This window comes from Camelus ferus, chromosome 17 (assembly GCF_009834535.1).
Source record: "Camelus ferus isolate YT-003-E chromosome 17, BCGSAC_Cfer_1.0, whole genome shotgun sequence".
NCBI lineage: Eukaryota > Metazoa > Chordata > Mammalia > Artiodactyla > Camelidae > Camelus > Camelus ferus.
The window spans coordinates 20,234,045-20,248,235 of NC_045712.1; the positions used below are offsets into that span (position 1 = coordinate 20,234,045).

At 34.8% G+C, this 14,191-nt stretch overlaps 1 protein-coding gene across 2 annotated transcripts in view; it reads right to left on the reverse strand.

Annotated features, from left to right (window-relative positions):
- CCDC66 (coiled-coil domain containing 66) overlaps positions 1-11,958 on the reverse strand; it is a 101,901-nt gene extending 89,943 nt beyond the window's left edge. For both annotated transcript variants that reach the window (XM_032458249.1, XM_006184839.3), the window contains exons 1-6: positions 11,872-11,958; positions 10,097-10,161; positions 9,416-9,441; positions 3,000-3,447; positions 1,368-1,533; positions 1,078-1,181 (exon numbers count right to left, since the gene is read on the reverse strand). In XM_032458249.1, the coding sequence (XP_032314140.1) occupies positions 1,078-1,181; positions 1,368-1,533; positions 3,000-3,447; positions 9,416-9,441; positions 10,097-10,161; positions 11,872-11,882 (820 nt within the window). In that variant the 5' untranslated portion in view covers positions 11,883-11,958. The remainder of the gene's footprint in view (positions 1-1,077; positions 1,182-1,367; positions 1,534-2,999; positions 3,448-9,415; positions 9,442-10,096; positions 10,162-11,871) is intronic.
- Positions 11,959-14,191: the final 2,233 nt, after the last annotated feature.

Sequence of the window (14,191 nt, forward strand, 5' to 3'; positions counted from 1 at the left end):
CTAAATAAATAAATAATAAATGTCAGTCATTATCATTTATAACTGCTGAAAAGTAAAATACATAAAATTTTGTGTCTAAATTCGTATTGAAAGAAAATATTTAAAGCTGAAATTATGATAGAAACACACATCAGATCTCCAAACCTTCTTATTCTACCATATGTTTAATTTCTTCATTCTTCTGTTAACTCTGTTAACTTGACTTTCAGCATCAATTCATTCCCTATTTCTTCTGCTTGTCCAGCAGGGTTATGATTGCCTTGCAGGACTTCCCAGCTGAGTAGAGAGTGAAGCCCATCTTCATGCTTTTAGTACAACTATTCCTAGGAAGTACAACTAGTACAACTATTACTTCATGTTATTTTCCAAACTCTTATACCTGGACCCTAAGTCTAGTCCAAAAAGTAACAGAAGTTTCTTACTTATGATCTTAGTCATATTAAGACCCTCACAGAAATTACAAATTTTTCTGTTATAATGTCCAGAGACTGACAAAAAGAAATGCTTTGTTTTTGTATGGGATATACTGATTGATATCATATTGATGATTCTTGATTAAAATGTTTTATTTTTAAAATAATTTTTAAATAAAACCATCTTTAAACCCGTAGAATTTCTTTCTTTTTTCTTTTGTGGGGGGAGGTAATTAGGTTTATTTATTTTATTTATTTTTAGAGGAGGCACTGGGGATTGAACCCAGGACCTCATGCATGCTAAGCAAGTGCTCTATCACTTGAGCTATATCCCCCTTAAACCCACAGAATTTCTGTAATGAAAAAATATGAAAATGGACTCTCATGAAATAAATGTTTAAGAATCTTTGTTTGAGCTCCAGAATGTTACTGATGACATTAATGTTCACTGGTGGCTTTTAGTGCATACCACAGAGCACCAAACCAAAAGATATAACCTAAGGGAATGTGAAACCACACAGTTTCTTATGTATTTGTAGACAACCACTCTAAATATTCAATGTTATAAGACTTTTGAAAATATCATACTGAAGATATACTTCATCTTCAATATACATTCCTTAAGCCAACAAAACTATAATTAAAAAGTACAATAATAACCCACCAAGCTCTTTCCTCCACTGGGCTTTTTTTGCTTCCAACAAACTTCTATCACGTTCTCTTTCTCCCAGGGTACTAAATATGTCTGTTGGTTTCAATACATTCTCTCTAAGACAAAACAAAAAAATAACAAAAACCTTATTATACATTTTCATACAACTTACTCTGTAAAAATTAAGTAATAAACTTTTAAATAGCTCTCAGTCTTCCTAGTAAATATTTCACAAGCAAGTCAAGGAAAAGCAAAACGATATTCCCAAGATGACCCCACAATAACAGTTATGAGCTACATACGTGGCAATTTTCTGCTCATACTGATTAGACGTCACCTGATTTTTATTTAAAACAGATTTTTTTTCATCCTGAACAGATGAAACAGCCTCAGTTTTTTGGAGTAGTCCCATAATGTTCTCATCCTTTGGCTGATCAAGAATATTGTTTAAATTTAGACTGTACTGACCTAGAAGGTAAAATGCATGTTTATAATTAATATTAAAATTACATGTACTATAATAATATCTTATCTTTATATGCTGCTATAGTTTTAAAAAACTTTACATTAAAGGTTTATACGTTACCTAATTAATTACCTCTCACAGCAGTCTCTGCAGTGGGTGTTATGATTCCCTTTTTGTCAAAAAAGGAAACTGAGTCTCAGAGGTTAAATGGCCCCGCAGGTATGGGCATAGTTATACAATTTCTTGTATCAAATAAGAAAATAAGCAACAACAAATAAACCTCCATTTACTTTTGCCAACAATACTTTTACAAATATAACACAGATTACAACTTAAAGGAGAATAAATGCAAAGAGCTTTATGAAAAACTCATTACCTTGTCTTTTTCTAATTTAGTTGGGAAATCAGTGAAGAACTTTACCATTGACCACTATCTCTATGTCCCAAATGCATCTATTCTAAATGTTTTATACAGGGTTTATATGCTTGGCTCAAAAATTCCTCTTTAATGTGATACTTCTCCCAATGGAGAGAAAGCATATCTAATATGCAGGTCATTATATAATTAGGCAAATTCTGCTTTTAACTTTGTTGATATCATACCGCATTATGCCTATTAAGTTTTTAGTTTTTGTCTTCTGAGCTAGACCTCTAGCCTTAAAGACAAAAGCAGCTCCCTCTCTTTACAAAGAATAATCTAGAGCAAGAGGAGATAAATGACTCCATTTTGACCACCTTGGGAGTGTTAAGGAACTACCTGGTCCCAAAACCAGCTATGGGGCCTATTCTTAGTGACTGTTAATTTTATTTATTTCACTATTGTCTAACAAAATTTTAATGGTATTTCTACTTATATTTGCAATTCCTTAGGTCAAAGCTGAAACTAGAAGTCTTTAAAAAACGTAAGACAATGCCCTGACTAGTAAAACAGAGGCACATAACACTCCACAACTTTCAAGTCAATGTTTTACATTGGTTAAAGATAGTGTTGCCAATTCTTAGCAAGGATTGAGGGTCAGGAAGAGCAAAAGCGAGGGCCAGGAAAATGATCCTTTTCAGCAATTCACATAAAATCTTCACTGTAAGGCTCCCTCATTTTTCACTAGAAGTATTTTTTTTTAAAGAACATTTCACATAATTATTTTTAAAGTAAGTAAAGCCTCCTACATTCTAAAATTATCACAACAGCTTTCTGTACTAACATCTAGAGTCCACAGAAACTGGGTTTCCTAAGGCTATGGTACATGAGAAGAATAATACTGAGCATTAATCTTAAAACATGGCATATTATAACTAAAAGTAACTGCATAAGAGAGAATGTTCTCTAAAAGAACACTTATTTTAAAAGATTGTTATATATTAAATTAGAATTTAAGAGGCACAGTTATGTAAAATCCAATGAACCTCAGACTCTAAAACACATACAATATTGATAAAACTAATAAAAAAAACTTTGGAAAAATCTTACTTGTTTCTTCCTTCTTTCCATTCTCAGTCAGGGACACAGATTTATTTCCTTGGTTTATAGTCATCAAAAGCTGTTGTAGTTGGTCTTGTGTTAGACAAACGAAACTGCTCTTCATACCTGAAGCTGTGATGTGCTTTTTGCAAGGCTGCTGTTTAGCTACGACAGATGCATCCACAGGGCTTCTATTTTTCTGTATATCAGGGGTTGCAGATGAAATCTCTTTTTGGATATGAAGACAGTCTTTATCTGCATACTGCTTGCATAAATCCTTAGTGGGTGAAAAAGTGATACTATTTTTTTCACCTTTTGCCAGTGAAGTTTCTGAACCAATTCTCTTCCTTTGCAAAAGTTTTTCATTCCTGACACAAGTATTTTGTGTTGATTTTAGAATGTATCCAGTTTGTTTAGTTCTTAAAGGACATTTTGCAATCTTGGTCTTATTTCCCATCTGTTAAAACACCAGAAATTTATTCTTTATAATAGCCCATGAAAAATCAACAATTATCTTTATATAATCTGTGGTAAGTCAGGCCTCCAAACTTTTTTTCCATTTTCCTAGTCAGTTAACATACCCATAAGAAACTAACACTTAACCTTTGTAAATCTTGATTTGAAAGCTTCATTAACAACTAGAAATTATCTTATTTCAGGATAACGAAGATTACAGAACTTTTATTCTAGTTGTCAGTCCATTCTACTGCATCTTTGAATCTTATGTCACCCATACTACTTCATTTTTTTTTTTAATGGAGGTACTGGAAATTAAACCCAGGACTTTGTGCATGCTAAGTGTGCACTCTAGTGCTGAGCTATATACCCTTATCACTACCTCTTCTCTTTTTAGGCATTTATAGACATGTTACCAGCCCTTAGTCCTTGAATAACTTAGCTTGTGGTTTACCCTCTAACCTGTCTTAATTCTGTCTTAATTCTTTGTGCTTTCATACACGTAGATCCATAGATCGTTCTTTCAATATCCTGGCCTCACTTCCTTTTTAAACTCTGCTCCTACACTCTTGTCCTTCACGTGGTAACCAGAGTTACTCATTCCCATAGTGATATTTACACTGATCTTGTAACTACCCATAACCAACAATCCCAATTTCAACAAGAACCTCCAGTCACAGGCCTTAGTCAATTTCTCTGACCAGGACATTATTCCTTCAGACTCTACATAGCTCACTCACTCACCTTCAAATGTTTGCTCCACTATCACTAGCTCAGTAAGGTCTTCCCTGAACACCCTGTTTAAAATTGCACATGTCCTGCTCAAACCTCGCTCCCACCTCCCTAGCAACCCCATTTTCCAAGACTACTGTGCCTCTGAAGTGACCATGCCTCTTCCCTTTCTCTCCTTTATTCTTCTCTATAGCATTTTTGTCTTATAATATTCTGTATTTATTTTGCTTATATTCTGCCCATTTCACCTTTTTCTTCTTTTAATTGAAGTATAGTTACAATGTGTCAATTTCTGGTCTACAGCACAATGTCCCAGTCATGCACATACATACATACATTCGTTTTCATACTCTTTTTCATTAAAGGTTATTACACGATATTGAATATAGTTCCCTGTGCTATACAGAAGAAAACATTTGTTTTTATATATAGTGGCTAACATTTGCAAATCTCAAACTTTTTCTAATGTAAACGCCACACGGCAGAGATTTTTGTCTGCTTTGCCCACTACTGTCCCCAGTACCTAAATAGTGAGTGGAACTGAGTAGGTTTCAGTAAATTTTTGTTGGATGACTATCCTCAACTGTACCATTTTAAAGGCTGAATTCTTTATCTTTCTCCCCAAAATTAGCTCCCCTTTCCAAAATAACCCATTTCTGTGGCACTGTTGCTCTAATCTTTCAGACTGATAATCATGGAGTAATCTTTGACTCTTTATCTTCCTTCATGGTATTCTTGAGCTTACCAGCAAGTATCTTTTTTGCCCAAACGTTTTTTAAACATTGTTTTATTGAGTTATAGTCATTTTACATTTTTTGCCCCATTTATATAATATGCCTAAATTCAGGTATTCATTACCACACTACTAGATTATAGCTTGCCTATCTCAAGTCTATCTTCTATTTAATCCACTACACATTTCTGAAAACCCAGCTAATTTAAAATAATTCAACATTCAGTCAATATTAAGTGTTGCTTTTTAGGTGATTACCACTATGGAAAAATGCTGGCAGTATAAAATGAATTAGACAAGATTCCTGCTGTGAAAGAATGGGGTAAATGGCACATGGCTTTCATCTGGCTTACATCTTTCAATAAACTATGTAATATATAACCACAGTTTGACCAATTAGCCAATCCTATTTTATCCTACTTTTCAAAATGTACCTCTACTATCAGCTACAAGATCTCTTTATTATTCTCTTCACCACACCTATTCCCTTTTATTATAGACTTCAGGTTTTTGATAATGCCAATACTACAATCTAAAATGCCTTTTTACTCTCCTATCTCTACGGCTATCTTGATAGAATTCTCTAAATGAGAGGCGGCAAATTTAAATACTTACTGTAAACGAGGCTGAATGGGAACTAGGATGAACTGAAGAGGATTTTTCTGTCTAAAGGAGGCAGCCACCACTCAGAAGCAGCCTACATTGCCAAATAGGAATCTGAGTCTACCTGCTAGGTCACCCAGTATTTCAACAGAACCAAGAATGCCGTATTTTACCTTAAAACTTCCAGTTTTTAAACACTAACAATTCATTCCAGTTTTTGAAAACCACTGTCTGGATTAAGCAAATTACCAGCAGACAGCACATAGCTTACACAGCTGAGCCCTACCACCTAGTCTCCAACTCCTATTAATCTCATCCTTCTTTGACTCACCTTTTTTTGGGATGATTACCAGTTGAATACTTCATTTCTCTAATCAGTTTCTCACTTAAACCATTAAGTTCAGTGCATTCCCTTAACATATCTCAAAAGTCTCTCATTTATATTCCCTTCTTTTCATTCTGCTACCACCATACTTCAGGGTTTCATAAGACTCTGGCACCCTTGTTATAACAATCTGTCCTTCACAGAACAGCCTGAAGCCCTTTTCTACAACCAAATCATATCTAGTCTACTTTTCAAAAATTCTTTAATACTCCATACATGCAAATCAAATAAGTTCAAACCTCTGAGTATACATTAAAACCCTTCATGACTGTAACCAATACCCTAAGTTTTATGTTCTACACTTCCCCTTGAAGTACACACTATCTCCCAAATGCAAATTATGCTTTGTACCTTCGTATTTGGCCCACTATTTTCTGAGTTTAGAATATACTTCCCTACTTCTTTCACTATAAATATCTCCCTCATCTTTTACATTCTAATTAAAGGGTCACCTCATTTATGAAGCATTCTCTGGTCTCCTCAAACCACAAAGAGCTGCTCTTTCCAAAGTTTTCTTTTTATAACCCTACTATGGCACACATTTTATTCAACTTATATTATTCAGTTATTTACCTGACTGACATCCCTGCTTCTAGGAAATAAGGACTAGGTTTTATTCGTTTTTTCTCAGTCACAGAACAAATAGCACCAAAAATGGAGCTATACACACATACTGCAGTAAACACTTGTTAAACAGAAACTTATTAATTGAAGCTCTAATTTAAACAATTATTTTGCCACATTCTGCTTATATCAGAAATAATATACAGAAAAAACAGTCTAAAAATATTTAATGAAGGTAGGGAGCAATGACTGGCATGACATCAATATATATTCAGCTCAGTTCTGAACAATTTTTATAGTTTAATGTCAGAGAACAATAATGGAGGCAGCAAAAAATTGTGAACTACCAAATAAACATTCAATTAAGTTCAGGTTACTTAGTAAGAAAAAGCAATCTAGCCCAAGTCATTTCCCAACCGTTTACTGAATTAGATGAATTTTAACAGATCAAATAGGGTCTTTGTGTAATATAAATTTTTATGTAGCATGTTGTTCTTTTATCTAGTTTTATTTCTACTAGTATTTTTCATGACATAATAAATATATATAAAGGCAGTGCCCAATGCATTTACTTAACATTGGTCAACTTTACGATTTACATGGGGCCAGGATCCCAACACTAGAATCAGAGAAGGTTAACATTTTAAAATATACAATGTGCTACCTAGCACTAGTATTGTATACATCCTTTAGTGTATCACTATTCTAATTCTCACATGTAGAAATACCTGTGAAAAAAATTTTTTAATGTTTTACATTTCAACTAATTGTGAGACAATTTTAAGCATGAGTTTGTAATTTATAAATTACTCCTGACAATGAATCATTAATATTTCTCCCATTTCTCTTCCTACACAAACTTAAGAAATTAGACTGGTAGTCATCTTTACTTCATATTCATTACCACAGACTAAAGAAAAATGCAGGAGATTATGACAGAATTAAGAAAGTACTCTGACCACACATGTGTTAAATTTGATGATGAAGAGATAGAGCTCAGCTGTGTTTAAAAAGCACACTATGAAGCTGACAGGAATCCAGCCTGTGAGGAAGAGGAAAAACAGAACTGTATGTTAAGTGTTATAGTCACTTAGTAGCTTACCCCAGTAGGAGAGAAGACAAGCACTATGAGAGAACTCATGAGTAACTTACAGAAAAGAGAATTCAATATATAGCTCAAGAATTCTGAGATTTGGGAAACTGTAAAATTGATTAAAACAGAAAGGAAGACAGTTCTACTTTTTTCTACTGAGGATCTCAGTAACCTTTATAAAGGAAGAGAAGCTCCTTGTAATAAAATCAATATAGAAGAGAGACTTAGGTTGCATCAGTATTTCTTCCAGCTTTAATGAGGTTTAATTGACCATTAAAAATTGTATATATTTAAAGTATACAATTTGATTATTTGATAAATGTATATACTGTGAAATAATCACCACAATCAAGCTAATTAACATATTCCCCACCTCACATAGTTACCATGTATCAGTATTGTGGAGTCCCAAAAGCAAGAGGAATAAACCCAATTTGCTTTAAGACAGTAAGTAATTTAGGATCAGCATCAGCTGAGACATATTAGTCACTCCGGAAAAAATCCTAAAATAAAAGATCCGTGGACCAGTGACAGAATTTAGTAATGATGCTACCAAAAGTCCAAGACTAGTAACTTTATTACAGGCATAAAAGAAGCTCTCCAGATATTCTAAATTGGGTAAAAAGATAATGAAATGTCATCACAAATGTACTAACTACAGCAAACCCATTAAGGAAACAATCAAAAAAGGAACATATGAGAGAGAATAGAGGCAAGGGGAAAATAAAAATCAACTATTACATGTAGTTTTCTATCTAGGAGCTTGAAAAGATGCACTGTATCTGTTAATGTGACTCAAATAAAAACAGTTAGTTGCAGTATTTTAATAGGGCAGGTCCAGGAAAAAATGTACAATCTGTATTCAGTCATTAAGGGAATACACAAGGTATGTATAAACTGTGTGTGTGTGTGTGTGTGTGTGTACACATGCATGTAATAATTTTTATAGATAGCTTATGGAATTATTCTGATCATGATCACCCATTTACCAAGTGATTGATATGTTGGGGACTCAAGCAACTTCTTCACCTTGATTAAACCGGGAAGAAATAGCAAAGCTATGAAGGGCTCAGACGTAAAAAGTACCAATCATCCAAACTGGGCTCTATTTACAGATATGAAAAGGCTTTCAGGTGCTGCAAAATAAAAGGGGCTAGTTAGTTATGGAAAAGGAGAATAGAAATTTCTGCTGCTGTTAATCTAAACGTGGAAAAAGAAATGGAAAACAAGAAAAGTAATATCAAAATTTTAAAGTGGTTTAATGTATTTTGTAGGAAAAAAGCACTATGGGCTCCTGATAAAGAAAAGTAAGTTAAAAGGAAAATTATATTTACCTCAAGTGTAATCTCTTAAAGTAGGAAGCTAAATGTAAGATTTTGTCAATCAAATACACCCTTTTGGTATGGGAAAATGGAATTTGAGCATGAAAAAATTCTTAAAGTCTGAATATCTATTTTTAAAGATCTTGGGAGCAGCACTGTCCAGTACAGTAGTTATTAAATTTTAACTAAAAATTAAATGAATTAAAAATTCTTCCTCAGTCACACTGGCCACATTTTAAGTACCCAATAACCAAACATGGTTAGTGGCTGGCTATCATATTGGACAGCACTGAGTTTAGGACATTTCCATCATTGCAGAAAGCTGATCTAGAGATAAGGGTTCTGTAAGACATTTTTAAACTGAAAAATTATTATTCCACTTCTGTGAAAAGACCAGACTGAAAGCAAGGGAATAATAACTTTTCACTATCATTCCAAATCCCTTAAAATAGTTTAACAGGTATTATTTTCAAACAACTATAAAGAAAACTGCATTTTACATTTGAGAACAGGTCAGGTGAAAATCATTTGGCTTACCTTTACAGAAATTTTTGATTTATGTTCTACAAAAGAAAAAAAAAATTACTAAACTATCAATGAAAAGCATACGAAGGCAGTCACAAAAGAAAATTTTAATTTGCATTGTTTTAAGAAGATATTAAGTTAAAGTATTAACCCCCAAAGCATTAACCTTAAGTCCTGTGTGAGTATTCTTTTACAGTGTTACAAATATTTCTATTTCATTTTTGTTTATTTTCCTAGGAAAAAATATAAACAGATCAGAGAAAAAATAATGTGAGAAGACTACCAAACCATACTCTGTATTTTAAAATACTAAAAATGACTTTAAAACTGTAGTCTCACTATAAATTTAATTTTCTCAAACTATACCTTCTTCACCTGCACAGAACACAATTACACAAGTTTCACCCAGATTATTCATTAGGCAATGAGGATATTTGCAATATACAAATATAATGAAGAGATAATACAGGTGAAATATACTGTAACATTAAATTATACAAATAAATACTGACAGTGGTAAGCAATGATGTAATCTGACTTGACTTGGCTAAAAATATATTTGAGGAAGTTAGGGAAACCAGCTTTTTTCAAAGTATCATTTAAATATTCCATTACAAGCAAAAAAGTCTGTTAAGTATAAATTGCATGAAGGAATTTAAAAGTTAATATTTTAGATTTCCAGTAACAGCATACCATATGGAGACAATATTAGCTTGGTTTTTCCATCCAATAATTCAGTTTCAAGCTTTAAACCATCTCTGCAAAATAAAAGAAAGTTGTCTGTCATTTTAAAGAAACAGCAACATTTTAAATAGCCAGAAATGCTCACTTGAACCTGGGAAGTAAATCTGCTCTTTTGAATTTATACAGGAATCTTGTAAATATTAAACCATTTTTAAAAAATTTTCTATAGGTTTTTTTTTGAGGTATAGTTGAAATCATTCTTTTAATTAAAAACAGTTTTCAATCCAAATTCAAATTTAAAAGCATAGGGAGAAAATTCCTGAAACTTTCCAACAATACAAGGATCTTGCTATCTTTAACCTGAAACTTATTTTTGTTACTGACAAGCAATAAATTAATCTGGTTATCATAACATTTAATTTTCCTAACTCTAGACTGCAAAAAATTATGCTGTTACAAAACTCCTCACCTAAGTTAAAGGACCAAAACCTATCTAGCTATCATTTATTAGTTTCACAGTGGTCTCATGACTAACATTCTATGGCCAGTTAGAGCATTATTTGAAAATGAGCTATAACATTGCCACCAGGGTTATTAACTGCTTGAGCACAGAGTTCCACTCTATTTTGAATATTTCGACTAACATAATCACATTTAGTGACACTTTTATTACCACCACGGCAATACACCTATAATAAACTCTGGCCACTATATTTGTGAATGCCAAATGCAAGAGCAAAAAGTAATGAAACACTACCAACAAGAGCTGAATAGCTGTTAAAAGCCTAATAAAAATTTCACTAATAACAGACACAGTACACACGGTTTATTCACTGTTTTACTTTAGAGAAAAAAATATGAATGTCAATAAACAACGGGGACAAAAGTTATGTCCAAGAGACAAAATTAAACCCAGGGTGCCAATGTAAAGAAATTCGAAATCTGCGGTGATGCCAAGGTAGGGGAAATCAAATAACCTCAACTTACTGATCAAGTAAAACACTGGAAAGAATGGGTTTTAAGGGTTTCCCGGTTCCAAGGTTATGAACAGTTCATTTTACGTTTGTGAAACTTCAAAAAAGACCTCGAATGAAACTGTAAAACGCGTCTATTCAGCACTACTGCCCTGCAAACGCCTTCAGGGGCAGACTTATTTTTATAACCCTAGATTCTAGAACAAAAAATCACTTACTAAACGATGTGCACTAGCCTAAGTTTGGTGACTTTTATCTTCTTAAAATATCAAACTTCCCAGTGATGAAAACGACGCAACGGTCGTCATTTCTATTTACTCAAACACTACTTAAGGAGGACCTAGGAGATGCCAGGCACAGGTGATACGTGATTCCTCGAGAAGCGTCGGCTCCTCGCACCGCGGGCGCTCAACTCCCACGGGCGCTCCGATTTTCTGCAAAGACTCCACAGACGGAGTCGTAAAGCACCCGGGCCTGAGCCAGGATTTCTCCCCAGGAAGCCGCCAAGCTTTCTCTCTCCACCAGCCCTTACCATTTGTCTCCTCTCAAGCCTCTCCTTTCTCTCCATCCTGAGGTAAATGAGGGAGGCGGGAGGGAGACGAGGACAGTTTTACTGAGTTACGAAGTGGAAACGTGAAGGTTGAAGGAGCCGCAAAAGCCGACCCCATCCCCTGGCTCCCTTTACCTCAGGAAGCCGGGCACTGCCGCCCTGGGGAGCCGTAGGCCTCGAAGGGTCTCCGCGAAGGACTCCAAGAGCCAACCCAACCTCACCCCTCCCCGCGTACGACCACTTTTCCCGCCCCAGCTTACCCCAAGTTCATGGCCCGACGTGCCGCGTACTCCACAGAACGCTGAAGCCCCCTGTGTACGGCGGTTGCCTCAGCCGCTCAACAAACCCTACGCCGATTGGATACAGTGATGCCGGCGAGCTGGGAGAGCGGGCCAATCAGGGTTGGGCGTGCTGGCGCGTGCGTCGGGGGGCGGGGCTTCAGGGGCGACAGGTTTCATTGGACTCACCCGGGGTTTGCAGTCCTGATTGTTGATTGGTAAGAGTATGAGTTCCTCAGGGCTCCCAGGGAGCTCTCAGAGAAGTGTCTCAGCTCAGATGGAGGTGGCAAAAGTAGGGAAAAACAAAAAGCATAAACGTTTTAAGGAAGTTAACATTTTCTGTATTTTACATTTGGAAGAGAGGGTTATTTTAGTATAAAATAAGTTAGGGAGGTGGTACTGGGGGAGATTCCTAGGACGGGTGCAGAGTATGTCTTTTTCTAGCCGTGACCCCGGCATGAAGCCTAGTACATTGTAACTCTTTTTAAACGATCCCAAGTGCTCAGTAAATTTAGCTCTTAAGTGCCAGGCATGGATCTAATCGTCTTATGTCTATTTAACTTTACAACATTATCCTTGAGGCACAAGGAGGTTATGTAACTTGCCTACGGTCACAATAAAGCCATTTAACCCCAGAGCCCATGTTCCAATTTAGAGTTACGTGAGTCTAACTCCTATTCATCCTTCAAATCTCAATTTAAACCTCACTTCCTCCATGAAGCTCCTCCGAAATTCACTAGTGGGTAAATTAGGAACCCCTTTTCTGGATTCCTCAGTCCCTGCCCTTTCAATTAAGTTACTAATACATTTACGATCCTGTATCAGAGTGCGTTTGAGAGGCGCAGGGAATTGGTTTTTGGCACTTTTATGGCCACAGCACCGGCACTGAATAATGTAGACAGTAAATATTTGTTAAATGAATGAACAGCAAAAATTTAAAATGCCAACAATAACTGCATTAAATTTGACAATGATATTTCACGATGAGGATGCCTCTAGATTATAATGTAGTTACTAAAAGTTCACGAATTTTTCATCTATCTGCTCTTAGATGATTTTTACAAACTATAGTTGTAATAAATGAGGCACATTGAATTCTTATGGTAGTACAGTGAAAACTCAGATATCGTTTAATATTCATGTACCTACCTTGTAGAAAATATACTTAAATAAATATTTGTTAATTTATTTGATTGAATAAATGAACAGGTACCAATGTATATTTGCTCCTGTGGGTTTTTTTGTTTGTTTGAAAAAGCCACCTGTGCAGAGAAAAAAAGGCGAAAAGGGTTTAAACCAACATATTAGCAGGAGTGTTTCTGGGAGATAGAGGGGTGTGACTTTTAAAAATTTGTTTGTAAATTTTATTATGAAAAATTTTAAATAAATAAAAATAAGAATAGTTCAGTGAACACCTATACACCCTCCGCCTCAATTTGAAAATTGTTGATGTTTTGCTACATTTGCTTTGTATCTACACATAGGTAGATACACCCATACACTCACATGGATACACTCACACTCACACACCCAGCTGTTTTTGCATCACTATTTGCAAGTAAGTTACGGACATTATAATACTTTGCCCTTAAACATCAAAACATGTATCTCCTAAAGATAAGAGATTCTCATATGTAACCATAGCACCATTATTACACTTAAGAAAATTAGCAATTTTATGATAATACTGAGTTTTCCAACCCTACTTCATTTTCTCCACTTGTTCTAGAAATGTATTCTATATAGGTGAAGAGGATTAAGAAGTACAAAACTCCAGTTACAAAATAAATAAGCCACAGGGATATTATATACTGCATAAGGAATATGGTTAATAATATTGGTTTTCATTAATACTATTTCATATCAATACAATAGTCTTTTAACAAAGAACCACATGGTAGCTCTGAGGCTTGGTCCACGATCTGACAGACACTGAATACCAATTGATTTACAGGTTTGGACATAGCAACTTCTACTTGAAAAGATTATGTATTTCAGGTGTTTTTACATACTGCTGCCCAGTTTAGAATTCATTTGTTTAACAGTACTCTCTTTATAATATGCTATTTGTATAACCAATTTATAGTCTCAATAAAAAATGACTTTTTTTCCAAAAAAATTACATACAGTAAAATATACAGATCTTAAATGTGCAATTGAAAGAATTTTGGTAAATGTATATACCCACTTAATCACCACTTAAATCAAGATACAGAACATTTCCATGACCCCAGAAAGTTCTCTTGTGCCCCCTTTTATCAACTCCCACCCATTTCTATAGGCAATCACTATTCTGATTTCC